Source organism: Ceratotherium simum, chromosome 2 (genome assembly GCF_057802395.1).
Source record: "Ceratotherium simum simum isolate JZ-2026a chromosome 2, ASM5780239v1, whole genome shotgun sequence".
Classification (NCBI taxonomy): Eukaryota; Metazoa; Chordata; class Mammalia; order Perissodactyla; family Rhinocerotidae; genus Ceratotherium; species Ceratotherium simum.
The window spans coordinates 70,865,026-70,892,792 of record NC_141901.1 but is presented as its reverse complement, the minus strand read 5'-3'; the positions used below and the strand labels follow the sequence as shown (position 1 = coordinate 70,892,792).

The window sequence follows — 27,767 nt, the reverse complement described above, 5'->3', positions numbered from 1 at the left end:
TTTTAATAAAAGTGAATTAAAGTTTTGAGAAATTACTTGGAATATTTTATAATTTTCACTAAAACCAAAAATAGATGTAAACATAATAAAACTAGAATGGATAAAAAAGATTGAAATCAACAATTTAAATATAAATTAGGGCCGGCCCCGTGGCTTAGCGGTTAAGTGTGCGCACTCTGCTGCTGGCGGCCCGGGTTCGGATCCCAGGCGCGCACCAACGCACCGCTTGTCCGGCCATGCTGAGGCCGCGTCCCACATACAGCAACTAAAAAAGGATGTGTAGCTATGACATTCATCTATCTACTGTGGCTTTGGGGGGAAAAATAAATAAATAAAAATAAATAAATAAATAAACTCTATAAAAATATAAATTAAGTAGTATGAAATATTTAATATCATATATTTAAATAGGACACTGTAATTTTTGGAGAAGCCCATTAAATTTAGAAGCCTTCCCAGACCACTGAAGGAACAATATTAATTCCTTTGTATCCAGAGTGTGTGTTCTTAATGTTGTTAGAAAACATGGATGAAACATGCCCACATTAAAACGAAGTACCAGCATATCTATGACATCTATTATAATTTCTATGGTATGTATTGTATGTGTATAAAACTTTGTGTTTGAATTAATTCCTGATTTATAACACCCTACTCAAAAACATGTCTTACATGTAAACTGCTATCATAATTGATTACTTGGAGAATTTCTGGACTTAGAAGACAGGAAAAGGTTCTAAAACAGAATAGCCAAGAGGAACTGACACTAAGGGCAGATTTCTTGAGGGAGGTGAATTGCCTAAAATATTTTTAGTTTAGGAGCAGCCTGAATGCTTTACACTTACATATTTCAGACAAGCTAGTCTGAGATTTCTTTGACCTATTAATAAGCTTATTATGTTAAATATGCAAAGCAGGTATTTGTGGGACTTATTAACCATTCACACCTTGGTATGAATTTTTTTCACTTTAGACTATTTTCTTAGAAGGCCCGACTGAGATCAGCTGCTTTGAGGGGATAAATTCTTTTTGTATGTTTTAATCATTAATTTAAAAAAAAAATTACAAAAACAGTATATGATCATTGTAGCATATTTAAATTTGCATCCCTTCCCAGTGCCTTTCCCTAGACGTGAATACTATTCATAATTTGTTGTGTCTTCTTCTAGAACATGTGTTTTCCTAGAATAGAAGATTTGATTTGCTGAAATACAAGAAGAACATTTTGGACCATGCTGTAGTTTTTTCTAGTGGCAGGGTGGCTTGGATGGAGTCTTTAGTGGCTTGTGTATGGTTTCTGAGGGCTCTGGATACTTGCAGTTTGGGAAGAGTTGCCTATAGATGGGTGACTTTTACATAAGGAGAGGAAAGAATGATTTAAAAAAAATTGCTGGGCCGGCCCCGTGGCTTAGTGGTTAGGTGTGCGCGCTCCGCTACTGGCGGCCTGGGTTCGGATCCCGGGCGCGCACCGACACACCGCTTCTCCGGCCATGCTGAGGCCACGTCCCACATACAGCAACTAGAAGGATGTGCAACTGTGACATACAACTATCTACTGGGGCTTTGGGGGAAAAAAAAAGGAGGAGGATTGGAACAGATGTTAGCTCAGAGCTGATCTTCCTCACAAAAAAAAAAAAATTGCTGAGGACTAACCCTGCATGCTCAAAAGCTAAAAGTAATATTACTTTCTTCTTTTTCTCTTTCCCTCTTGTGACATATGTGCACTTCCTCCCAGAAGCTAGAGTTCAAATTAGTGTTGTTTATGCTATGTTATGACTTTCATGGTTAACCTCTGGTAGTCACAATTCTTTCAAGTGTCAGAAGCCCAACTCAGATTGGTTTAAGTAAAGAAAGGAATTTATTGGCTTATGTGAGTGAGAAGTTCAGGCATCTTGGGTACTCAGAAAAGTGTTAAGGATTTCTCTTCTCTTGGTTTTGCTTTCCTCTCTGTTGGTTTAATTCTCAAATAGTCACTTCCCATATGGTGGCTCTAGGATTATGTCCTATCAACTTAACTTCAGCAAAAAGAGAACATCTCTTCCCAAGAATTACAATAGAAATTTTAGGATTGATTTTCATGCCTAGATTAATGGGCCTGGATCAAATAAATATTCCTGGATCTTAATATGTGGCCTCTTCCACCACAGCTACCTAAACATGATATGGGAGGAGCTGTAGTTTAGGATATATTAGGCTGTACTAGAATAATAACTCCCAAATCCCAGGGGCTTTACACAGCAAAAACTTATTTCTTGCTCATGGAAAGTTGGCCACAAGTCCAGGTGATGACTCACTAGGGTAGCACATGTGATCACTTAAGATTCCAGACTATTTCCATCTTCATCTCAACACGAAGCCTCCACAGTTGCTTCAGCAGGGAATGAGGGAGCCTAGAGGGTTACGCACGAGCTCTTAATGCTTCAGCCTGATAGTTACACAGAGCTTACAGCCCATTAATCAGCATTAACCACATGGTCCTACCTAACTGCAAGGGGGCTGGGATATGTGCGAAATAACATGATTTTTGATGAGCAGAAATGTGTCTGCCACAAATCGTTCCAAAAGAAAGAAGGGTAGTGAGTGATGCAGGTAGGCAAAACAACAGATGTCCACTACTGCCTAGAATTCTAAACAATGCTTAAAGTGTTGATATACAAAAATACATTCAGAGTTTGAATATACTCACTCTCTGAAATATTCTTTGCCCAAGTTTGACTTGTTTTTATTTAAAGTAATTCATGAATTCATGGTTGAAAATCACTGACTTTAAAAGTAATTTCTAGAATACAACCCATTTATAGGTTGGAGACTGTAGTTATCATAACTGCGTTGCTAATAAGTTAATCAGTTACCTTGTAATTGCTAATTCCATTGATATTTTTGGTACCAGTTTTATTGTATCTCTTTGATGAATTGACTATTTCTGTCTTTTTAGAACTTAAAAAAGAAATCCCTCATCTTCACTGATCTACTTTCTTGGGTTTTCTGAGTTATCTATCTTAGGGGTTGACAAACTTTTTTCTATAAAGTGCCAGAGAATAAATTTTCGGCTTTCTGGGCTACATGTCACAACTACTCAACTCTGCTGTCGTTCAGCTCTGCTATTGTAGTGCAGAAGCAGCCATAGATGATACATAAATGAATGGGAGTGGTGTGTTCCAGTAAAACTTTATTTACAAAAACAGGCAGCTGGGCAGGCCATCGTTTGTTTACCTCTAGTCTACCTGGCTGCTCATCCTTATTGCTCTTCTCAAGCAGCTCTTCTTCCTTCCCTGTTAAATGTGTATTTCTAGATTGTTTTTAGCTACCTTCTCATTTCATACTTCTTGGGTAGCCTCATTCTCATTCATTATTTTAACTGTCTCAGGTGTTGGAATCAGATTTGAGTTGGGTTTTAGCTTTGTCCTTTACTAGCTATGTTAAGGGCAAGTTACCTAATGTGTCTGAGTTCTATAAAACAGGGCTAATAATACTTACTTTCAGGTTTGTTGTAAGCGTAAAATTATATATAAAGCGCTTAGCATAGAGATTGGCAAGTAATATATGGTTGACAAATGGTAGCTCCTGTTGTTTTTGTTATTGTCCTCACACATGTTGACTCGCACAGCTATATCTTGATCCCAGAAGTTTTTCAGAGTTCCAGTTTTTACTGCATTTCTCTATTGGACATTTTTATTTAGCTATTCTGTAGTGTCAGTTAAGAAGCATTCAGCTTCAAGTAAGTATCCTCTCACATAACAAGAAGTTTGGAAACAGGATTCCAGAGCTCAGTGATGTCAGGGCATTTTTGTGAAATCTTGGTCTTCCCACGTGTGGTTGCAAGATGTTGCAGTAGCTTCAGTCACCTTGTCCTCACACATCTGTATCCAAAGCAATAAAAAAGTGTAAGGAAGGGGCTTCTTTCTGTACTTTTTTTCCCCTTTTATTATAAAAATTAGCACTAAAGAAAGTTTTAAAAAGGTAATTATAAAATAGAATCTATAGGACTTGAACACCTTAAGGTGGGAGAAACTTGATAATGTGTAGGATGATTGCCAGATTTTTGGCTTAAATGTCTAGGTGGATGGTGATGCCATTAATATAACAAAATAATGAGGTTTATAAAAGATAAATGCCATTTTAGACTTGCTGAATTTGTTGTACCTGTGTCAGATGGATGCCTATCCAACAGCCATTCTTTCTCCTAAAACAGCTTTATAATTCACATACCGTAAAATTTACCCTTTTAAAGTATACAATTCAGTGGTTTTTAGTGTATTCACAGTTGTGCAACCATCATCCTTATCTCAATTTAGAACATTTTCATCATCCCAGAAAGAAACCTTGTATCCATCAGCAGTCATTCCCCATTCACCCTTCCTCAGGCCCTGGCAACCACTAATCTTTCTGTCTCTGTGGATTTGCCTGTTCTAGTTAACTTCTTGAATTATTCATCATCTCTTCTCCATCTTCCTTTTTGAGTGCTTACTTAGAAAGGACTGTAGGTCATGCACAGTATTAGTTTGTTAGCTATGATTCATCCCTTTCTTTCTGTCAGTATAGTACTTGAAATAATTAATGTGTGGCACATAGAAGATATGCTGATATTTGAATTAATAAATTAATTCATCCACAAAAATGATTTTTGGTGGTGTTTCAGGTAACCATGATTAAGAACCACTGATTAAGAGTATTTTGTTCGAGTTCCATTAATATGACTTACAAGGGCCTCTGCTGTCCCCATCTATCTTTCCAACCTCACTGCTTGCCATTCTCTGGCCCACACTTGATGTTCCAGCAACATTGAACCCGTTCATAGTTCTTCAGAAATGCCCTGTTTTTTCTCTTACTTCCCTCCATTTGCTCATTAGATCTTTTCTGTTTTGAATCCCCCCAGGGCTTTCCAGTTGCCCAATTCCTGTTCACCTCTTTAGGCTAAGTCAAGAAATCAGAAATTTCAGCCTTCCTCCTCTGGGGAAGCCCCTGTACAGAGCCCTCTATTATTCTTACCATATTATGTTAATGTAAAAGTGTTTTAGATATTTGATCTCTCTAGGCCAAGGATCTCTGAACTTTTTATTGCTCACCTATAAAAATCGTTTGAGCATGTACCTGCACAGTTATTTATACATTATGTTCATGTACTAGTATAGTAATGTGCTAAATATTAGTAAAGCTTTTGGTAAAAAAAATATAAATGTAAGGTTTAAGGCTTTCTTCCTGTACCTTACTTGACAACCACTGATGACTATGAGTTTTTTAATGGCAAAAACTCAATAAATGTTAATCCAGACTCTTTTCTTAGTGTCTTGCCTATTCTTTTCCCCACTCCTCAGGGTGTTAGGACTTCCTTCTCTTTTCTATTATAGCACCCTTTGCATACCTTTATTGTAGCACTTATCATGTTGTATATTGTAATTATTGGTATACACTTGTCTCCTTTTAATAGAGTGTAAGTCTCCTGATCATGGGTACTCTTTGATGTGCCCAGTAACTTGCACAGTGCCTAGCACATAGTAGACAATTGTTTGTAGAATGAATAAACTGAATTGAGTAAGTTGAGTGAATTGATAATAATCTGAGAATAATTAAGACAGTGATTCTTTTATAGTATTTATTTGAAAGACCATAGGACCATTTATTTTAAAAACGTTTATAGTTTAAAGCATTGCATCTCAAATTATTTGTGATGATGGACTAGTTTCTTTTTAAGCTTCCAGTCCATTGGGTACTGATGCTTTTATAAAATCAATAAAAATTTGGGGCCGGCCCGGTGGCGCAAGCGGTTAAGTGCACGCACTCCGCTGCAGCGGCCTGGGGTTCGCCGGGTCAGATCCTGGGTGCGCACCGACGCACCGCTTGTCAAGCCATGCTGTGGTGGCGTCCCATATAAAGTACAGGAAGATGGGCACGGGTGTTAGCCCAGGGCCAATCTCCCTCAGCCAAAAGAGGAGGATTGGCAGATGTTAGCTCAGGGCCGATCTTCCTCACAAAAAAAAAAAATCAATAAAAATTTAATACTAGAAAAAATGACATAAAAAGAGACATACAAAATACAGGCCCTAATTTTTTATTATTAGATTCAACAGACATAAAATTACTTTCACTTTCTGAACTTAGCTTGTTGTGGATTGGTAACAAAAGTCTGTGGAGCATGGTATAAAGCACTGTGGTAAATGCTTTCATTTCAAATATCATCCACTTTAGTTCTAATAACCCTATGTGATAGGTACTGTTATCACCATTTATAGGAAACTGGGCACAGAGAAGGTAAGTAAATTGCCCGAGGTAACATAGATGCCACACAATACAGTTCGGATTCAAACCCAGGTAGTCCAGTCTGACTCTGGAGTCCATGTGCTGGTCTGCCTCTGATTTTGCAAAGATGAAATGAGGTAGCATTCTAGTCTGAGACTGTCAAGAACGGACATAGGTGTAGGCAGAGAAAGTTACAAGTCTGAATGTAATTCGTTTGCCTAAAAAAGAGAAGCTTAAGGATCACATAATGATTTTCATATAAAAGTAGAGCTTATGGAGGATGTTGACCAACTGTTCCTTTATCCTGTTAGTGAGTCAGCATCTGTTTACATTTTACTTTAATTAGTATTTAAATCTCTGATTTGCAAAACAAATAGTGATGGTATTTCTTTGAAATGTGAGTCTTTCTGCCATGACTAAGGTTCACATACTGAGTGCTTTGTTTCTTGTATTCTTCCTCTTATCTCTTTTCTTATTTGATAGCATAATCAACACCAAATTGTTAGATTACACTCATATAAACACGGAAATAACATTTCTTTATAAATACAGAAATAACATTTCTTTCTACAGGTATCTATTTTAAGAACAAAATGTAAGTAATGATCATATATTATGATGTTAATGGTAGTAGATGATCATGTTGCTGTCTTGTTTTATGTCATGAAATCTTTGATTTAATGAAATTGGAAACTGAGAATATTTCAACAGTATTTTTTATAAATTAAAAAAAAAATCTTCTTCCTGTAGAAATCTGGTTAAGAAGTACTGTCCCAAACGTTCCTCCAAAGATGAAGAGCCAAGGTAAATTATATATCTGTTTATTATTACATGTTAAAATTTTAAATAATACTTATGTTTTTGTTATTTAGTAAAATAAATGTTATGCTGTTGGCTTTTTTATAAATATTTTTTAAAAGCTTTCATGATGCTTATGAAAGAGGGAACTATAATTTATTCTTATAAGGATGAATACTTAAGTGGGCTTGATAATAGCTTTCTAGAATAGTTGAAGTGTGGGTTTCCAAGTAAGATGTAGACTGGGACTCCAGTTTAGTCTCCAGAAGAAAAGGGTATTTTTTCCATACTTTATTTTGTAGTTTTCAGCTTGCTAGATTCTTCGTTTTACTCCTGCAGGTAGTAAAACAATTTGGCTGGTTGGTTTAAAGAGATAATGAAAAGAAATGAGGTTTTCAGGGTAATTCTGAAACCCAAAATACAGGTTAGGAGTTGCCTATGAGCTTTTTGGCAGTCTTAAACAGAGATATGTGGATGGCTGTAAAATGCAGAAACAAAAAGAGAGTAGACTTAAACAACTTTGTGTATAATTGTCAGTTGTTAGGATTCTCAGGTTTAATGTTAATGGAGGTCCTATCTGAGTTGTCTGCCTTCAACTGTAAGTGTGTTTGGCAGTGTATTCAAAGAAGATTTATACATTTTAATAGAGTGATTGTTTCTTTCCTTTCCTCCACACACATATTTTTACCCTTATTTTTGCCCTTTTTTACCCTCCTTTGGTGCCAACTGTAATGGCACGATACTTCCATTCAGGATGTGGGCAGGTATACAGGCAGCTGTGTCCAGAGCTGGTAGCAAAGTTGTTCTGTAGATCAGCCGTCGAGATGCATTTGAGTGGCAGGTTCTGTCGAGAGCAAGCACATCATCTCTGCAACAGGTTCAGCTCCAAGCCTAGGAATCTAACCAAGTTCATTCCCAAGCTCAGGCCAGTCAATTGGCAACTTAAGGGATCCAGTATGCCAAAAGAGCCTGCAGGTAGTATTCCTATTGTTTTTTGACCTCAAATACCCCTTTATTTATAAGTTAAGACTACTTGAAGATATAGAAACATGTACAACTTGAGCTTAATGCAGGATTCTTTCCATACAAAGTTAATTTAGAGCTGGTAGCTGAGATTTAGGTTGAGTATGTTAAAATTTGTCAAGTATCAGGCTCAATCCATACCTCACAAGAAATATTTGTAATGAAAATAAAAATAAATTTCACCATTTTTTAATGTGTTTTTGTCAGGTTTACCTCGTGTATAGCCTTTTTTAACATCCTTAACGAGTTAAATGACTATGCAGGACAGCGAGAAGTAGTAGCAGAAGAAATGGCGCACAGAGTTTATGGTGAATTAATGAGATATGCTCATGATCTGAAAACTGAAAGGAAAATGGTAATTATCATTTTTATCTAGTTATAATAGTATATGGAATATTTTCACAGAAATAAGTACTTTGCTTTTTTAAAATAATGTATGTTCAGCATAAACTGGTTTTCTATTTCACTAAATTTCTTCTGCTAAAATTATCTCAAGATTCTCTTGCTAATTTGTGGTCTTTTTGGATTTAACACCAAGGTTTGGTAACTACGGCCCATGTGGTTTACTAGCTTACTGCCTGTTTTTGTTTCTTAATTCCCACGAACATTACATTTTTAGATAGTTGAAAAGAAAATCAGAAGAATAATATTCCATGACATGTGAAAATTATATGAAATTCAAATTTCAGTGACTATAAACAAAGTTTAATTGGAACAGACCCACACTCATTTCACTTATGTATTGCCTGTGGCTGCTTTTGCGTTGCAGCAGCAGAGTTGAATATTTGTAAAAGAGGCATTGTGGCTTGCAACGCCTATAATATTTATCTGACCCTTTATAGAAAATGTTTGTCAGCCCCTATTCAAGACAATCATGTATTTTTCTAGAGATTTTATCTGTCTTAACGGTTATGTGAAAAGTATTCAAATAATACCCTATAAAACGCATTTTAGAGAGTTTTGCTTTACTAGTAATCTCTTCCTAAGTCTTGATAAAGTTGTATAATTAGTACCTTGAAAAAAATAAAGTAAAATCTTTTCAGGACTTTAGACTTTATTTAACATTTAAAATGTAATTTTTTGTTTGTTTTGTTTGTTACGAACTTCAGCATCTTCAAGAGGGACGAAAAGCTCAACAATACCTTGACATGTGCTGGAAACAGATGGATAATGTGAGTTATAATGTTTTCATGGTTAACATAAAATTTTGTAGACTAGTTAAGACCTAAATTCTCTTTAGCTTCACGTCTGTTTAATATTTTTCAATGTATTATTCATAATTTGACATTGGTATAAATAGAGAATGTGAAATCATTTTGTCATTTTTCTTTTTTTTCTATATGGTTCTGTACTTATACCAACTCGATAATCTTCAGATAATTGTAAACATTTAGGAAGATTGTTTTTGATTTTGCAGTAGTTACTATAAAATATTGATAGAGGATAGAAGTATTAGGAAGATAGTGATATATCTTAGAAGACCATTTGACTGAGACTGGGAGAACCTAGATTCTAGTTCTACCTTTTCCTTAGCACCTGATTTCTCTTGACTTCATTTTTAGCATATGAAAAATGAAGACGGACTAGATTATATGAAATGTTTCTTCCAGTTCAGTGGTTCTGTAATAATATAAATGTTCTTAGTACTGGGTTGCTGGTCATAGACCATCTTGCTGTAGGAAATAAAATACTTTATAGGGCAAAATTATAAAAGCATAATAATTATTTACTTTAAAAACTTTCCAAGAGTGTTTTTTCTTAAATGTTCTGGCATACAGTTATTTGAAAAACAAGATGTCTACATGGAGCATTGTCATTTCCTTCACTTAAAACGTTCTACCAAATGATGTTCTGTAGTAGAAGATTAATATTCTTTTTGAACCCTCAGGTTAGTAAGCAGTTTAGTCTTTACCTGCATGTTTTCGTGATGGACGCTGTGTATTCCTTGAAAATTATGCTGAAGGGAGTTTTTCATGTTAAATTAATCAATTTAGTTTGTGGTTGTTGGAAAAAGGACCTTGAGATTAAAAAAAAAAAACCTCGTGTTTAAGTGCACTGTTTTTCAGCCTTTTTCCTTTCCTTTTTACAAGCACATATTCAAAGCTTAGATTAAATTTCTACTAGATAACTGTCATTGATGATGTAAGATTCTAATCACCAGTGCTGATTGAGAATTCTTAGGTGTATTAGTAGTCTATTTTTATTTTTTGTTTTGATTTTCTTTCTAATTAGTTTCAGCAAGACTTTTAGGGAGTGATTACATTTATTAAATTTTAAATTGCCTTAATTAGCATCCTTAGTATCTGCCACCTAATGAGTATGTGTGTATATGTATGTTTTCATCTGCACAAAATAACATACTCCTACACTTATGAGTCATTGGTCCCTTTAAAAATTGGTGTTGGTACAAATCGTTTCTATTTATATGTGCTGACTTTCAAATTGGCAGTTATTAGGCAAAAGTTATAGAGAAGTTATATAAGAAAGTTATAAAGAAAGAGTTATAAAAGTTATATAAGAAGCAAGCATCAAAAATGTAGAAGAGGGGGCTGGGCCCGTGGCATAGTGATTGAGTTCATGGTCTCGGCTTCGGTGGCCCAGGGTTCGCAGGTTTGGATCCTGGGTGCAGACCTACGCACCGCTCATCAAGCCATGCTGTGGCAGCATCCCACATACAAAATAGAGGAAGATGGGCACAGATGTGTTAGCTCAGGGCCAATCTTTCTCACACACACAAACTAATAATAATAATAATAATAATAATAATAATAATAATAATAATAATAATAATAAATGTAGGAGAGATTTCTTTAAGGCATTAACAAAACCATGAAATAAAGGTGAGTTTAGCTCAACTCATGTTTACTGAAGGCATCCTTGACATATACTGGGGTCCTGGTAGAAAAGTGAATATGACATGGTTCTTGTTTTTGTGCAGCCTGGAGTCTAGTGAAGGAGAGAGACAAATATAATTTCTGTGTAATATGTACAAATATGTGCAGGATCCTATTTCCCAGTTCCATGTCTTCCTATTTAATCAAGACAATGAAATTGTAAAATTCCTAATATGTTTGAAATAATTGAGAGGAGATTTAAAGAACTGGGAGAGACAGATTGAATAGTGACAAAGTATTGAAAATTGAGAAAAGAAAATTAAAAGACAGCTATTAACCCCAGGATAAACAAAATAGGCAGTGCTGGCATTTAAGATGAGGGCAAAAGAGAGTAGCCTGTGAAGTAGATTTTGAAGGAATGGTCAGAGATTAAAAAGATAGAGGCATCAGAGATGCCAGGTCTATCAGTTAGGTGACTCCAAGTAACAGAGCATATAAGTTTATAAGAACAGAGCTCAGAAATGGACCAGTTCCAGAGTTGGTCAGTAGCTCAGTATGTTACCAAGGCTGCCTTTCCTTTCTTTTTTCTTTTTTTTTTTTTTGTGAGGAAGATCAGCCCTGAGCTAACATCTGCCAATCCTCTTTTTGCTGAGGAAGACCGGCTCTGAGCTAACATCTATTGCCAGTCCTCCTCCTTTTTCTCCCCAAAGCCCCAGTAGATAGTTGTATGTCATAGTTGCACATCCTTCTAGTTGCTGTATGTGGGACGTGGCCTCAGCATGGCTGGAGAAGCAGCGCGTCGGTGTGCACCGGGCCCCCCGCCTCTCCTTTCTGTCTGTCCACTTTGCCGTCTTGACCATGTTGGCTTTTCCCCTCAGGCTTGTCCCTTTATGGTCATCAGTTAACTTAAGCAGCTAATTACCACATCCTCCTTCAGCTGCATACAGAATCAGGAAAAGGAAGCATTTCTCTTCTAACTGTTCCTTTTTATCAGAGAAGGAAAACTTTCCCAGAAAACCCCCAGCAGAATTCCTCATGGGTGCCTTTGACAGGATTAGATTACTTGACCATGCCCCAGTTGTGGAGAGGCTGGTAAAGCAAGTATCAGCCATTTTCAGCTTCTATACTGGGAGGGTCGGCTCTTCTAAGAAAGGATGGAGGAGTAGAAGTGGCTGTTGATTAGTCTGCCACATGACGATGAAGAAAGGAAAATCTTTTCTGGAGTATATTCCTGTATTGTATAATGATATATCTTTCAGAGAAGGAATATTTTTAATATTATTGTACTAGTGATTCTTTTGCTATTGCAAGAAAATTATTAGGTAGGTTTTTTTCACAAATAATAACACACCTAGGGGCCGGCCTGGTAGCACAAGCGTTTAAGTGCGTACGCTCTGCTGTGGTGGCCCAGGGTTCGCCGCTTCGGATCCCGGGCGTGCACTGACGCACCGCTTGTTAAGCCATGCTGTGGCGGCATCCCTTATAAAGTAGAGGAAGATGGGCATGGATGTTAGCCCAGGGCCAGTCTTCCTCAGCAAAAAAAATAAAAAGAGGAGGATTGGCTTGGATGTTAGCTCAGGGCTGGTCCTCCTCACAAAAAAAAGAAGAAAATAACACACCTAAAAATACTTCTGTATATGAGTAGCCTCAAATTGCATCAAAATTAGTAGCCTATAGCTACTCAATTTGAAAACACAGCTCTGAACTGAGTTTCAGAGAATTAAATGTGAACATTTAATCTTAATCTTCAAGGAAAGTGACATTCTGTATAGTATGTGTATTCAGATAGATTAATGTGCTTTGAATTAATTATAAATATCTCATTTGACATCTCAGCTGAGTGGCATAGTGGTTAAGTTCGCATGCTCTGCTTTGGTGGCCCAGTGTTCGCAGGTTCGGATCCCAGGCATGGACCTGCACACCGCTTATCAAGCCATGCTGTGGTAGGCGCCCCACATATAAAGTAGAGGAAGATGGGCATGGATGTTAGTCCAGGGCCAATCTTCCTCAGCAAAAAGAGGAGGATTGGCAACAGATGTTAGCTCAGGGCTAATCTTCCTCACACTCAAAAAAGTAAGTGCATTTAAAGAATTTTATAAAAAATTCCTGAGCACATTTATTTTATGTAAAGTTACAGATATATCTGGTTCTGGCTACGTGGCAAACTAAGCTAACTCAGAAACCATTTGATTACAAATACCTAGATATAATAGCTAAAATATTTTTATTGTATTTTAAGCTCTTAGAGCTATCTGAAAGAAAGGAAAATCTCTTAACTGCTAGAAACTAAGCGTAAATTAAAAGCCAGAGCAATAGGTGTATGAGCGGATACAGTAGCATTTCAAATATGGGGCAGAGGTGTTGGGGTATGGTGGTTTACTGGACCTTGCTAAGGGCTTGGGTTTTAATACTTACACAGAGACAGAGATTAGGTTTTAGCTCCGTATGTTGTGGAGACCCCTGTATAAAGTTTGAGCCTTTGAAGGACTAAACCTTTAGTGAAAGGTGGACTGTGAGAACTCTGCCCACTGGCCAAGGGAGTCATCAAAGAAATTTGTCTCTATCTGAAAGTCAAAGAAGGGGAGGTATCCTGTGAGAAATTTAAACCTTTTGACCCTATAGTTACGAGGTTTGGAATCCAAATTTGCGCTATCTGTAGAGTTTTGTAATCCCCAAGACAAGAAATTGACATTATAACTGGTTCTAATAACAGAGTTTGGTAAGTAGAAAATGTTGACATCCTCTGCTTTCTTCTGAGCAATTCTCAGAATACAGGTAGCAAGGCATATATTTTCCAGGCAAGAAATTAGAAGAGTCTCCTCTGGGGAATCTAACCAGCTTGAGAGGAAAGACTTATAGATACTGATACCAGGGTTTCTCCAAGGAAACTGTCTGACCATATCACCGTAGAGGAAAAGACCATAATCCATAAGTGTCACCTGCTTTCAGTTGGCTTTTTAAATACGAGCAGATAGGCAAGGATCCCCAGATATTTAAAGAAAACATCTAATATAAACACCAGAGACCAAAACTAATATGCAGGAAAAAAAGCAACTGTGAAGAAACAGTGACTATGAAAGGAAATGGAAATTAAGATGCAAAAACAATCAAAACATCCAAAACTATTATTAATATTCTCACAAAGGAATAGAGAAGACATTATACCCAAGATATAGAAACAAGATACTATTAAAAAAGGAACATACAAAGAACAAAAAACTCTATGATAGCAGAAATGAAAAACTTACTAGAAAGAATGAAATTGAAGAAATCTCTCAGAAAGTAGAGCAAAATGACAGAGATTGAAAATATAAGAAAATTAGAGGACTTATCTGATAGGCTCATTTTCAAAATAATAAGCATCCTAAAAAAGAGAAAACATAGAAAGTGGACAGACAAAAACAATTGAAGAAAAATTCCCCAGAACAGAAAGACAGGAGTTTCCAGATAGAAAGGATTTTCGAGGTGCCCAGCACAGTGGATTCACAACAAAACGTATCTTCATGAAATTTTAGAACCGTTAGGAGAGAGAAAAGACCCTACCAGCCTCCAGAGAGGAAAAACAAAACAGAAAATAAACATATTATGTAAAAGATCGGGAATCAGAATGGATCAGAAAGATAGAAGACAGTGGAGTAGTACGTTTACATTTGTGAAGGAAGACAGTTTCCGACTCAAGAGTTTTATACCCAGCAAAATTTTTATCAGTTGAAAGTGATGGTAAAGGCATTTTCAGCCATGGAGAGTTAAAAAATTACCTCCCACAAACCTTCTTTTAGGAAACTACTGCTGAATGTGTTCCAGCAAAATAATGAAATCAACCACATAAGGGGAAGGTGTGGAACTGGGAAATAGGAGATTCAAATCAAGGGAGAGGTGAAAGGAATCCCCAGGGTAATGGTGAAGGGAAATCCCAAGGTAACAGCCATGTAGTAGACTTAGTTTGGTAACCAGTTCAAATTTGAGCAGCTCAAAAGCCTTGGGGAGAGATAATCATCAAGAAAATAAAATTGGTAGAATTCTGAATGTGTTTACATTAACTGAGGAAAGATTTATAGAATTGGGGAAACTAGGGTTGAATTACAGAAATACACATTGAAAACTAAGCAAATTGAAAAATAAAAAGACATTAACTCCAGGATAAAAAAAAGTATGTAGGAAAGGAAATATGGTATATGTCAACATGGCTCAGTTGTGAATGGATTTTACAAAGTCATAGTAATTTGAATTAAATAAAAAATTTTAAAAAGGCCTGGTTCTGGGCTGCTGCTATTCCTGGGACACCTGGAAGAAACAACATAAAACCACTTTGGAGGAGCATTTCCACATCCCAAGCTGCACTGGAATCCCACCAAAAAAAATAAAAACAAGCAGACACCAAAACTAGCCAATCAAGCAAACATATAAAACCAAACAGAAAACACCAAACAAATCAAAAAAGTCCTGCTGAAGATGAGCTTATAATAAAAAAATTACAAAATACATATGATTTTTTTTCTCATTGGAAAGAGATATGTAATAAATATTAACTCAGTCATGTCTATGATTTTTCTTTTCTTCACAGTCTATAATGTCTAATATTGAAGGCACATGGATTGATTGTAATAGTATAATTTCTAATTTAGAAAAATTTTACTTTCAGTGTGCAGTTCTACACAATACATAGTGGAAACAAAGTTATTTTTTAACAAGGTACTGTAAATATAGTATTTTATTTCTCGATGTGATATTTTAACTTTTTTAACAGAGTAAAAAGAAATTTGAAAGAGAATGTAGAGAGGCAGAAAAGGCACAACAGAGTTATGAAAGATTGGATAATGATACTAATGCAACCAAGGCAGATGTTGAAAAGGTAAGAAATAATCCAAACTTTGATATCAAAATATTATTACTTGCATATGGAGAGTAGTTAAAATATTTCAACTGGTATTAGAGTTCCCCCAAGAGAGACACTACATCTAAATCTAAAATATGCAGATATTTGTGTAATTTTAAATTACACATGTTGGTCTGAGAAAGTAATTAATGTGTTTATTTTATTGTAATGTCTTATCTCTATTCAAAATGCATAAGAAAGATAAGGCTGCTTTTGGAAATGAGCTTCTATCGTATTCCAAAATAGGACAGAAAGTCTAAGGTGTCTTGATGGGTTATGCAGATGGGGGTTGAGTAGTGTGCTTCCCCAACTTTGCAGAGGGAAAACATGATAAAACTGTCAGAAGTATGTGATATTAGCTATTTGTTTGTTTGTTTATTTATTTATTCATTCTGAAAAACTGAACCCTCTCTTGTCACTCACTACTGATTCTGGGTGACTGATTCTGAGCCAGATGTTCTATAACATAACTATTGGTAGGATCAGCCCTGTAACTGCTGCTACTTAGCTTCTCCTTCTCCCTTGCTGTATGCTGTTTATCTTAGAACATTTGACACAGTGATAATACTGAAATGTTGGGACTTTGAAATAGAGATGAACCTTACTCCACATTTTTGTATATACCAAGGCCCACTATTAGTATATTTTTCTCCTTAGCATTTTATAATTCCCTATAGGACCAGGACAAGAAAAAACTAAGAAGGAAGAGAGGAATAATTTATTTTCTGCCTTCCATTTTCTTTACCAATTAAAAAAAAAACCTAAAATCATATAAATTCCAGGTTACAATTACCTTAAAGGTCTTCTGGTGAAACTTGGATGCTTATGTCTTGTTTACCCTATTTTTAATAACTTACACGTTTAATGATAGTAAGTTCTCTGTCATTGGAAATATATAGTCTTAAGGCAGTCTGTTCATTTTTTTTTTCAACTTGAACATTTCCTTATATTGACCCCAGTCATCTCCCTGTTCAATTTTAGTTTCTTTGAGGTACCAGAAAAAGATTAAATCTATTTTTTATCACAATAGCTTTTTAGATATTTGTAGCACATTCTCTACCCCTAGGTGAACTATTATGTTTCTTCAACTATTCCACATATGAAATAGCTTCACGTTACCTTTCATTATGACTGCTTTCTTTTGGATACCTTTTAATTCATCAGTATCCCACTTAAATTGTGTTATCTCAAATAGGATATAATAATCCAGGTGTGGTCTGATCAGTTCAGAATTTGATTACCTCTCTTTTTTTGAATGCTAAATTTATGTTAACTATAGCCTAAATGTATATTGACTTTTTGGGCAACCACATTGTTTGGATTGACTCCTGTTGAGTTTATGATTTACTAAAATCTCCATGTCTTTTTACATATGGTGTGGTATGAGAATGCGGGTCTGAGACAGAACTTGTACTGTTGCTATTTTAAATGCCTATGTACATCTGTATCAATTATTAGATTTAATCCTGCTGTTTTGGATCCTGATTTTGATCATCAACTATATTAATTTCCTTCCTAGCATCATGTCATATACATATAATGTGATATCATTATATGATTAAAATGTGGATCACAACAATTGCAAACAGCACTATTTGAGGCATAGAGACTTCCTTGCTGGTTGACATTGACTCCTTAAGAACTCTCTTGACTTATTATCAGACATTCAATACACAGTTTATGTCTTAGGCAAGTTAAGGAAACTCTTTAACTGGACTCTTATTTAACTTATTTCTTCATTTTGTCTACAGAGATATCTTTAGAGACTAGTCAAACATCTTGAAATCTAGATAAAACATGTATACTGGTTAGTTTGACCTAATTTGTTCAGAATTTTAATGTTCACAGTTTCCTTTTTTATGCTCATTTGTTTGCAACCCCTTTAATTATTAGAGAATTAGGAAAACTTTGAAGATTTGCTTTAGGAACTAGAGAGTAGAGGAATTCCGTTGTAAGTGAGCAGGGAGGGAAGGGAACATAGTTTCAAGCAACTACTGACAAAAGTTTAAAAAAAAGAAAGAAAAAAAAAGGTGAAGAGGGAGCAGAACAATTACTGATCTTCCTAGAGACAAGGAAGGCAGTTACACAACAATATGAATATACATAACACTGCTTATGCTATGTACTGTGTACACTTAAAAATGATTAAGATGGTAAATTTTATGTGTATTGTGTATTATACATTTTACCACAATTAAAAATTTTTTAAAAATTTTAATGCAATATAAAAAAATGAAAGAAAGAAAAGGAAGGCAGTAAGTCTGAAGCCCAGAAAATGCCAGTGGAGGCTTCAGTTGTTTTAGCTTCTGCACTTATACTCCTACATACTCTGCTGGAACCTATGCCCCAGACCTTGAGAATCACAGCCAGTGACTTGGAGAACAGGAGGAGTTTCCCCTGACAGAACCACTGTGGGTAGGGAATAATTTGGAATCCTCTATTTCATCATAGTTTGAGGGAGGAGGGAGAAAAGGGGAACGAGTGAATGAATGTGTACTTAGGGTCCCAGTTTGGAACTTCAAATGTATTTTTCTGTAGAAATACTTTGGGCCATAGTGTTTAGCTTCCATAGTATTTATTTTTTGTAATCTTTAAGTACACTGTGGATTAAATTGATTTTTGTGGGCTTATCTGAGATCTTGGCCACCACATGTTTCTGTGGGTCAGTTTGTTTCTGAGTTCAGAAGAACTAACTTGTGGACCTACTGATGGAAGGTCAGGGACTACATTTGTAGAAACTGGAATTAGAATAATGAATTGTAGTCACAATGTGCTTTACAATTTTCAGAGCACTCTCATATAACATGATTTATTCCTTGGAACACTGTGAGAAATTGAGTTCAGTTCTTATTTTGTTTTTTTCATATTACTTTAGAATAGTTGAGAAATTTGTTTAGATTCCTCTCCAATAAATCTAGAATTAACAATTTGTATTGTTTGTATTTCAATGTTCTCACCAATGTAGACGATACTACTATGACTCATTTGAAAAGCATTTCTACAAGAGCTTGAGATGAACAGAACAGAATTCTAAATAAGCATTCCTTAAAGTACCTGTGGTTTTGTATAAAGATGGAAATTATTGTTGAATATTACCTTATCCAAAAATCACATTTTTATTATTACTTGGTTTTACTGTGGTTCTGAGTTGGATATAAGTGGATCATGTTTAAAGAAATGTTTTACTACTAACTTTTTAACTGTCTAAAATATTCCTGATGCTGGTTTTCTCTTCTAATTAAAAGCTAACTGTTTCAAGCCATAATGTTGTCATTCATTTAATTTTTTTTAAAAAATCTGGATTTGGTAAGGAGAAACTTTATTTGGATAGATTATTGTGAGGGGAAAGACTATTGCAATAAGAAAAAGGGAATATTGCAATAGAGAGACTGCTCTGACCATAAAATCTGCAAGCATCTTCTTAAATTATCAAAGTTATCAATAGTTAGAAAAAGTGTAGTTTTACTATAACTTTTAGAAAAGTGAATTAGCTATGATTTTGTTGTTGTTTTTGTTGGTAATGATTTGGACCAATTTGCCTTTAGGCTAAACAGCAGTTGAATCTGCGTACGCATATGGCTGATGAAAATAAAAATGAATATGCTGCACAATTACAAAACTTTAATGGAGAACAACACAAACATTACTACGTAGTGATTCCTCAGATTTACAAGGTAAAATTTAGATAAGTGAAATTAATGTAGTTTTATAGTTGGAAGAGCTAGTCTTTAAATGTAAAACTTTTAAATTTCAGGCATCAATCAGAATGTTTCTAGATTCACTAGTCATCAAGTTTGGTGATAAGAAATTTCTTTATGATTATAGATTTGAAAAGTAAGTTTTTCCTAACTTTGAAATCACAAATTTTCCTACATATTTATTATTAGTATAATAAACAGTCCACTAAAACAATGACATTTTCTAGATAAATTTTAATACTGTATCATTAAGTGTTATGACTTAATAGGGAGCCTTTATTGGAATTGTACACTGTAACCCGCTCAACCTAGAATTGGGATGTAGCTTTTTGACACTATACCAGAACTGTTGACATTAGGCCAGGTGGCAGAAATAAATCTTATAAAATGTATTTACTAGCCTGGTTTTTGCCTGCTTGTGTTTCTAGCTGCCAGATCATAAACATAATTCAGGCCATGAGTTTGCTTATTAATCTCATTCATCATCACTTGATGATAGTAGGTGCCAAACAGCCCCAGCTAAAGACCCCATAATTTACATGAGGGTTAAATTATGTTACTGCCTATTCTAGAAAGAAGAAAAATTAGAGAAAAGGGATTTAGTGAAGCAGTGTTGAAAGAAGTAGTATCTGGGAGAGCAGAGATTATGTGGAAAGTGTCAGCCCAAATATACTTTTTTTTCTTTGTAAGGCAAATTAGAAGTACAAAGGAAGCATAGTGAGAGATGGTGGACTAGAGTGGGTATCAGATTCTGGTCATTTAATGCGGAGCATGTAGCCTGCCAGTCCTCACTCTGTGGTGTTTTTCTAGACTTACTAGCTAAGCCTTCATATTCTGGGGAGACCTTAACTTGCAGATGAACTACTTTTTGTGTTTTGGGGCTTGATCCTTTTGGTTGGCCCTTGCCCTATAGCATTCTTCCCATTTCGTGATGCTGGGAGCAGTTCTTTTGTGAAAATGCAGGTCTCAAAATAAATTACCAGGCTTTGGGAAGTAGTTAAAGAAGAAAGAGTGATATCACAGATAATTCTTAGTGGCATGTGTCAATGAATTTTTGAATTGTGGGGATTCCATATGTGTACCGCTTTGACCTTGTGGCTTCCTGTTTTGCCTCTTGTGTCTCCAACCCTTTGATAGTCACTCTGAGCTGTAGACTGTGGTAGGTCTGAGAACTTGTTGGTATGCGGTCAGCTGTGGATCTTTGGTCCAGCCAGATCTTACCAAAGTATTTTGAACTAGCTTAAGGGCTTAGAAGTCTCAGACTTGTATATGTTATAGGGCAATTGCTTGGAAAGAAAAAGAAAAGCGTCAAAATTCTGTTTTCAAATAAAACTTCTTCTGGAAGCATAAACAACACTGCTCTGATTGAGGAATGAAAAGAGGAGGTGGTATGGGGCAGGGAGCCTGGTAGCCTGTAGGGGGTCCTTTTAGAAGGCTTGAAAACCAGTGTCACCTGGTTTTAGGATGTACTAAAAGCTTTGATTTTTTTTCCTTTTGCTATTTAACAGGCCTCAAGTTTTAAGTATTGCAAATCTGTAGCGCTTGTTAAAAGGTATTAACAACAATGTAACTATTAGGATAGAATCTTTAATTTTTTTTTTTTTGAGGGAGGTTGCTTCAGAATAAAAAATAGAAAATAAGATTCAGTTTTCCTTTTTTCCCCCTAATTCCTGATTATTAGCAACTACAAGAAATGGATGAACGAAGGACGATTAAACTCAGTGAGTGTTACAGAGGATTTGCAGATTCAGAACGCAAAGTTATTCCTATCATTTCAAAATGTTTGGAAGGAATGATTCTTGCAGCAAAATCAGTTGATGAAAGAAGAGTAAGTGCTATATAATTATATTTGAATAAATATATTTGGTTTAGGTGTGCAGTTTTAGTTAGTGAAATGAATTGGGAAAGGAGTGAAGTAATTGATAGATAGTTGATTCTAAATTATATTCTGTAGAAGAAAGTCTGGTGATAGATTGGACTCCTTTTGGCTCTAAGGACCATTCTGAACACTAAGATTCGAATTGTTTAGAAGAAAAGAGTTCTAACCCTTCCCTCTCCTCCCCCCCGCTAATTTTTTAGTTTTACTCTGAGAGTATAACTAACCTGTGAACTGTGTGTTACAAACTGTATTGTACTATTAGTCTAGTGAAAGTTTAGAGAAGGAAATGGTCGGGCAGATCTAGAGTTGTAAGAGTTGCTTTTAACACAAGAGTTGGCGCTTGAGCTGGAATTTGAAGCATGGGTAGTGTATGGAATGATGGCCCGTGAGAAAGAAGAAGGAGGGCATTATGAGTAGAAGGAACAGCATATCTCTGCCCCTTTGAGGAAATATATCTAATCACATTATATCTTGATTACGGTCTAGCAGAGTCTTTATAGGTCATTTCTCGGTAAATGTTGATTGATCAAAAAGGGTGGTTGGCAGAAACTTAGGATATTATATAGGGGAAGAGCAAGAGAAGAGAACCAGTGTTTGGGAAGTGCCAAATATCTACCGCATATTTTGGTCTTCACAGCAAGTTGGTATTATATTAGTGAAGATCTTTCCTGTAATAAATAGAATTTTGACTTAAATTTTAAAAAGGAAAGAGGATTTTAGGGTTCTTTAATTGGGAATTCAAAGGTACATTTATATTTCGGTATGGCTTGATCCAAGGTTACAAATATAGTTAGGTCCCTCCTCTCACTCTTCTTACCCTTTAGCAAATGATTGGTGGGGGTGGCATTAGTGACAAAAGTAAAGTATGACTTAAGGATGACTTTTGATTAAATGACAGGTAAAATGTGCTGTTAACAGAAATAAGAAAAGAGGAGAGGTGGTTAGGAGTGGGAAGGAGTTCATAGAGATAAAGTATTCTGTTTGAAAATGATGAGTTTAAGGTGTTAGTGGAACATTTAGATAGAGGTATGAATGTCTGAAAACAGTATGTAACACTTACATGAGTTGTAAAGTTTTAGGTAAATGGTACTGAACTTTATATTTTCACAGTTGCTTTATGCACTCAGTACTGTTTGTGAGATCTTTCCCTGTTGCTCTAACGTTCCCAATTATGTCTTTAATACTTTTTATTTATCCTTTCCTCTGTTGGATGAATAAAAAGCCTTTCTACTTGTCTCTTACTCTCTTTTATGATTAGATGCCCTTTCCTCTGTTCCAAAGGTCGATTTCTTTGTAGTCAATCCTGTAAAGCAAAAAACCTTTTTCCTTTGAAAATTCTGAGAATTTCTACTTGAGAATAACCTCTTCCTGTATTCCCTTTGTCGCTTAGATCTTTCTTATCAGCTAACTAGTCCTCATATGAATTTCAGTAGGTTAAAGCTATGGAGTGAAAACATTCATAATGGAGTGAAAACATTACAAACTAATATTTTAAATTTTTAATTACAAATTAAAATTGTGGTAATTTATTTACAAATTAGTATTTTTTTCTATTGGGATTAAAATATTTACGGTTTATTACAAATTCACAGGAAGAAATGATTCACTTTAAACCTTTAATGATTACTGTAGAATTATTTCTTTAAATTTTTACTTGTTTTCTTTCATGGATTAAAGTTTTAAAAGCTAATGTGGTATTATGAACAAATGAAATGGTTTTAAAAACATGTTTTTTGTGGATAGGACTCTCAGATGGTAGTAGACTCTTTCAAGTCTGGATTTGAACCTCCAGGAGACTTTCCATTTGAAGATTACAGTCAGCATATTTATAGAACCATTTCTGATGGGACTATCAGTGCATCCAAACAGGAAAGTGGGAAGGTGGACGCCAAAACCACAGTAGGAAAGGCCAAGGGCAAGTTGTGGCTCTTTGGAAAGAAGCCTAAGGTAAAAGTCATAAAATTCCTCTATGCTAATAATTTTGTTTTAGTGTGTCATTTAAATCAATGTACGCATTGAATGGATAATGGTTTACTATTAACAGAGAATAAATATTTTGATTTGAATGATTCAATTAGCTTTTCACTTATTAGAAATAGTTTTATACCTTAATGGTAAAAATTATTTCTGGATTTAACATTTGACCAACACTTAATAATGAGTAAAAATATTTAATAAGTTGTTAATATCTCTTAAATTATATGCTTTTGAAATTTTATTTGTGTATAGTTTCAATCAGAATTTCTAAGGAAACATTATGATCTAACTATAAGACCACTAAAATTGCAATTCTCAATTGGAATGAATGATTGACCACAGCAATAATAAATGTCAAATTAGGTCTTATAGATCATACTAATAAAGTTATTTTTATCATCCATGTGAATATTAAATGGGAAGGGCTCAATGTTTGTGGTTATTTAAAGTTTAAAAAATCTCTAGTTTCCTAGGAGAATCTCACTCTTAACTTCTTGTTGGAACCCATCTTTTGATGTGCTGTTTATTTTAGATAAATCTAGCTCAGCAGAGGAGCAAATCGAATAGATGAGTGCTTAATCTTTCTCATCAATTTAGTGATTATAATAGTGTCACATCAGTAGGAGAATAGATATGTACTGTTAATCTTTGCTGTATTTACTAAAATATACATGATTATTTTAATTCATTTTTCTGATCTTGACATGAATGTAGATAACATTTAACTCAAATTATACCTATAAATATTTTTAAAAGCACAATTATAATTACCTCATTTATTCATGCTTTTAATAATATTGTCCAGTCGAGAAGTTGAGAGGTGAGACTTCTTTTTAAGTCAGATCAGAGTAGCTAGGAAAGCTTAGAAAAACAAGGAATACTGAAATTGAAAAAAAAAAAAAAAATGAGGTGCAATAAGGATGAAATAGATACAATCTGAGAGGAAAGCCGCAAATGTAATGAACTTTTTTTTTCCTATTTGTGATAATAATCAGTTACAATTTTAATATTTTATTTTAATAGACATTACCTATTTAGATAACTTTAACTGTGGCTGCTGCCTTTATCTCTGACAAGTACAGATTAAGAACTTTAACTGTGGCTGCTGCCTTTATCTCTGACAAGTACAGATTAAGTAAGTATAACTAACTAGGTGGTGCTGATATTCTAGAAATCAGAAGAGAATTTTTTTCCTAGGTCATATTGCTCTCTCTAACATTATAATTTGTGTACTCTATATTTTTAATCTGTCAGCTTGTAAAAAAATGATCAAATGAAATGGTACATTTTTAAAAGTAAATTAGACTTTTTAAAATGACAGTTTTGGCAAAACTATGTTAACTTTCTTATAATATTTTTATAGAAAACTTTATTTGAGATATATTTTGTGAAAAGTATGTTGCCAAAAATAGAATTTTCATTTAGGAAAAAACTATGCACATTTGGCTTATTGATTCCTTTCTTTATTTCCATATTAGCCACAGTCCCCACCCTTAACCCCTACTAGTTTATTCACATCCAGTACTCCTAATGGGTCCCAGTTTCTCACATTCTCCATTGAGCCCGTGCATTATTGTATGAATGAAATAAAAACAGGGAAGCCCAGAATTCCTTCTTTCAGAAGCCTCAAAAGAGGGGTAAGTTTAATAATGGGTTAAAATGCATGATGGCCTATTGTGTGTGTAGTGTGGCTTTTAATACTCTCCACCCTCATTATAAGGCTCTCTCCTGTAAATATGTAGTTTTAAAACCCCAGAGAATTAAGTATAGCTGCCCTCAAGTTAAAAACAACTCCTCTTTATAACATTTGAAATGCTAAACCATAAAAGAATGGTATTATAAAGAGGGTGCTGGGTACAATCATATTAGCTATTTTTTTTTGTTTATGTGAAATCATATGTCCACCATTGTCTTGTAATGTATTTACATTTTTAAGACTTTCAGTAATTTGTCACTGGAGTTACTCATGTAATAATTTGTCACTAATGATGACTTCTGCCAATTTATAAAGTATTATCTTGTTGATAATAAAAAAAAATCGAGTTCAGTTTTAATTGCCCTACTTTTAGAAGCATAAAACACAATTTCCAATAGTTAAATAAGAAATTAAAAATAAGCATGTTAAATATCAAGATTGTAGATCAAATTAAGATAATATATTAGAAGGTATTTTGTGCATTATAAAGCCTATAAAACTACTGGATATTATTGAGTAGTGTTTACATGAAATTTGTTTTCTTGAACTAAAAAAAAGTAAAGTATTTTTTACCAGAATTTTTTTTTTTTTTAAATTGGCCAGCCTGTGGCATTTACGTATAACTAAAGGTACTCTGCAAATGAAACATTTTAGAATAGTAAAATGCAAATACTAAACTGTTTCATAACAAAACTGTTACACTATTGATAAATAAATTAGTGTTATTCCATAATGTTAGTGAAGCTAGTTTCTATTGTTTATGTTTGATTTTAAGGGCATTTGTAATATTCATAGCTCATAACTTAGATACATTTATGAGATTTGTTTGAACATTTGTTTGGACATATGAAAAACATAGGTGTGACTACCCACAGATGAGAACTCAGAATCTATCAGTGTCATAAGAAGTGCGATCATTAATAGTAATACACTATAGTTGGTTTCGCTCTTGTGCGTGCTCCCTCTCTCTGCCCTTCCCCTTCCCTTGGTCCTCCCTTTCTTCTACCTTCCTTCCTTCCTCTCTTTCTCATTTCTTTCTTTCCTTCTCTGTTTAGCCTATCTATCTATCTGTCTTACTTTTTTTAGTCCTTTGTATCTTCAGATTGCTTTAGTTAGGTTTCTCTTTTGGCCACGTGTAGAACAAGATATATCAATTTAGGGCAAGATTGAATTATCATCTACATTTCCATTAAAACAATATGACAAACTTAACTGATGTCAGTAATGGTAGCAGAAATGTCAAAAATGACTTCTTTTTTTCCTATATGACACACGAACTTCTTTGCATTTACCTTAACCTAATTCTGTGTGTGCAACTAATAATATAGGCAATTAATGACATTTTGAAAAGTCCCTATGAAGGAGTGTATATTATCCCTCCAGGCACTACAGGTGCCCGTAATCACTTTTAAAAGCCCTTGGCACTTGTTTTAAAGACTTTAAGAAATCATATTTGGAATTTTTTATTGCCTGAGTTTGAGGGTAGAGTTAATTCCCATCTTTCTTCTTTATGACGATTGAGACTACAGTAAATATTATGTTGTTACATAAATCATGAGAAGTTACTATTTAGTAGCCATATTTTTGTAATCGTTTATGTGTTCTATACACTGAGTCTGCCAGGTCCTGTTACAGTATTCTATACAGTATAGTCATCTGAAGTAGATGTAATTCTATGAAAAAAGTTTAGGCAGGTAGAACTATGAGCCCTGAGAGAGAAGCTGAAATATGTGACATCTTCATTCGTATTGAATAAATTTATAGGTAGAATTTTATAACTGTAGAACTTAAAAGTATCTGCTTGGTCATTATTTGTCTTATTTCCACATATTGCTTTAATTTTAAATATTAGTAAATTGTGTTTTGGGGGGCTTACTTCCAGAAATCCTAACCACTCTTATTATTAGTTATTATGCCAAAGAAAAAAGCAGTATGCAAGGTGGAAAGTATGACAGACAAACCAGTTAGGGGGTTGGGGGATAGAGCAGGAAGGGAAGTTATTCCTTGGTGTTGAGAAATTTCTTTTGATTGGTATTTGGTAGTTTACTAGATAATGTTTCAAAATTAACCCATAGAGATGTTTTCCTTACACTTAAGAATTTTCTCAATATAGGAAAATCTAAAAAGAAGATAAGCTTTAAGAAGCCAGTTTATGTATTTTTACATGTAAGTCCATTAAGCTTACAAAATAAGTCTTAAGGTTTCTTTTTTTTCCAGTTTTATTGAGAAATAATTGACATACATCACTGTATAAGTTTAAGGCATATAGCATGATGGTTTGGTTTACGTATATTGTGAAATAATTACCACAATAGGTTTAGTTAACATCCCTTGTCTCATACAGATACAATAAAAAGAAAAGAAAAAACAATTCTTGTGATGAGAACTCATAGGACCTACTCTCTTAACATCTTTCCTATAAAGCATACAACAGAGAACTCACTACTCTTTATGCTAAGTTACCTCTAGGCACTTTTCACATTGCCACTAAAATAGCCAGCCAAGTAAATTTACTAAAATAAATTCAATCCCCAGGTTCTTATGTAAAAACAGAATATTTTGATAGTCATCAGTAATCAATAGTTGACATACATCATGATGGTTCGATCTACATATATTGTGAAATGATTTGTCTTAAGGTTTCTTAAAGCTGCTGAGTTGCACCATTCAAGTCAGAAACTCTTGTTTCAAGCTATATTTGTGTTATATCATTTTTCCTAAATACCTGCTTTTAGGCTTTTCTAAAAAA

The 27,767-nt window shown here is 34.7% G+C and overlaps 1 protein-coding gene across 3 annotated transcripts in view; it reads left to right on the top strand.

Annotated features, from left to right (window-relative positions):
* FNBP1L (formin binding protein 1 like) overlaps positions 1-27,767 on the top strand; it is a 107,644-nt gene that overhangs the window by 63,335 nt on the left and 16,542 nt on the right. For 2 of the 3 annotated variants that reach the window (XM_004420826.3, XM_004420828.3), the window contains exons 3-9: positions 6,988-7,041; positions 8,266-8,413; positions 9,168-9,230; positions 15,640-15,744; positions 19,314-19,442; positions 21,148-21,294; positions 23,089-23,292. In XM_004420826.3, the coding sequence (XP_004420883.1) occupies positions 6,988-7,041; positions 8,266-8,413; positions 9,168-9,230; positions 15,640-15,744; positions 19,314-19,442; positions 21,148-21,294; positions 23,089-23,292 (850 nt within the window). Of the gene's footprint in view, positions 1-6,987; positions 7,042-8,265; positions 8,414-9,167; positions 9,231-15,639; positions 15,745-19,313; positions 19,443-21,147; positions 21,295-23,088; positions 23,293-24,800; positions 24,960-27,767 lie in introns of all 3 variants that reach the window. The other variant, XM_014780140.2, reaches the window with a different exon arrangement.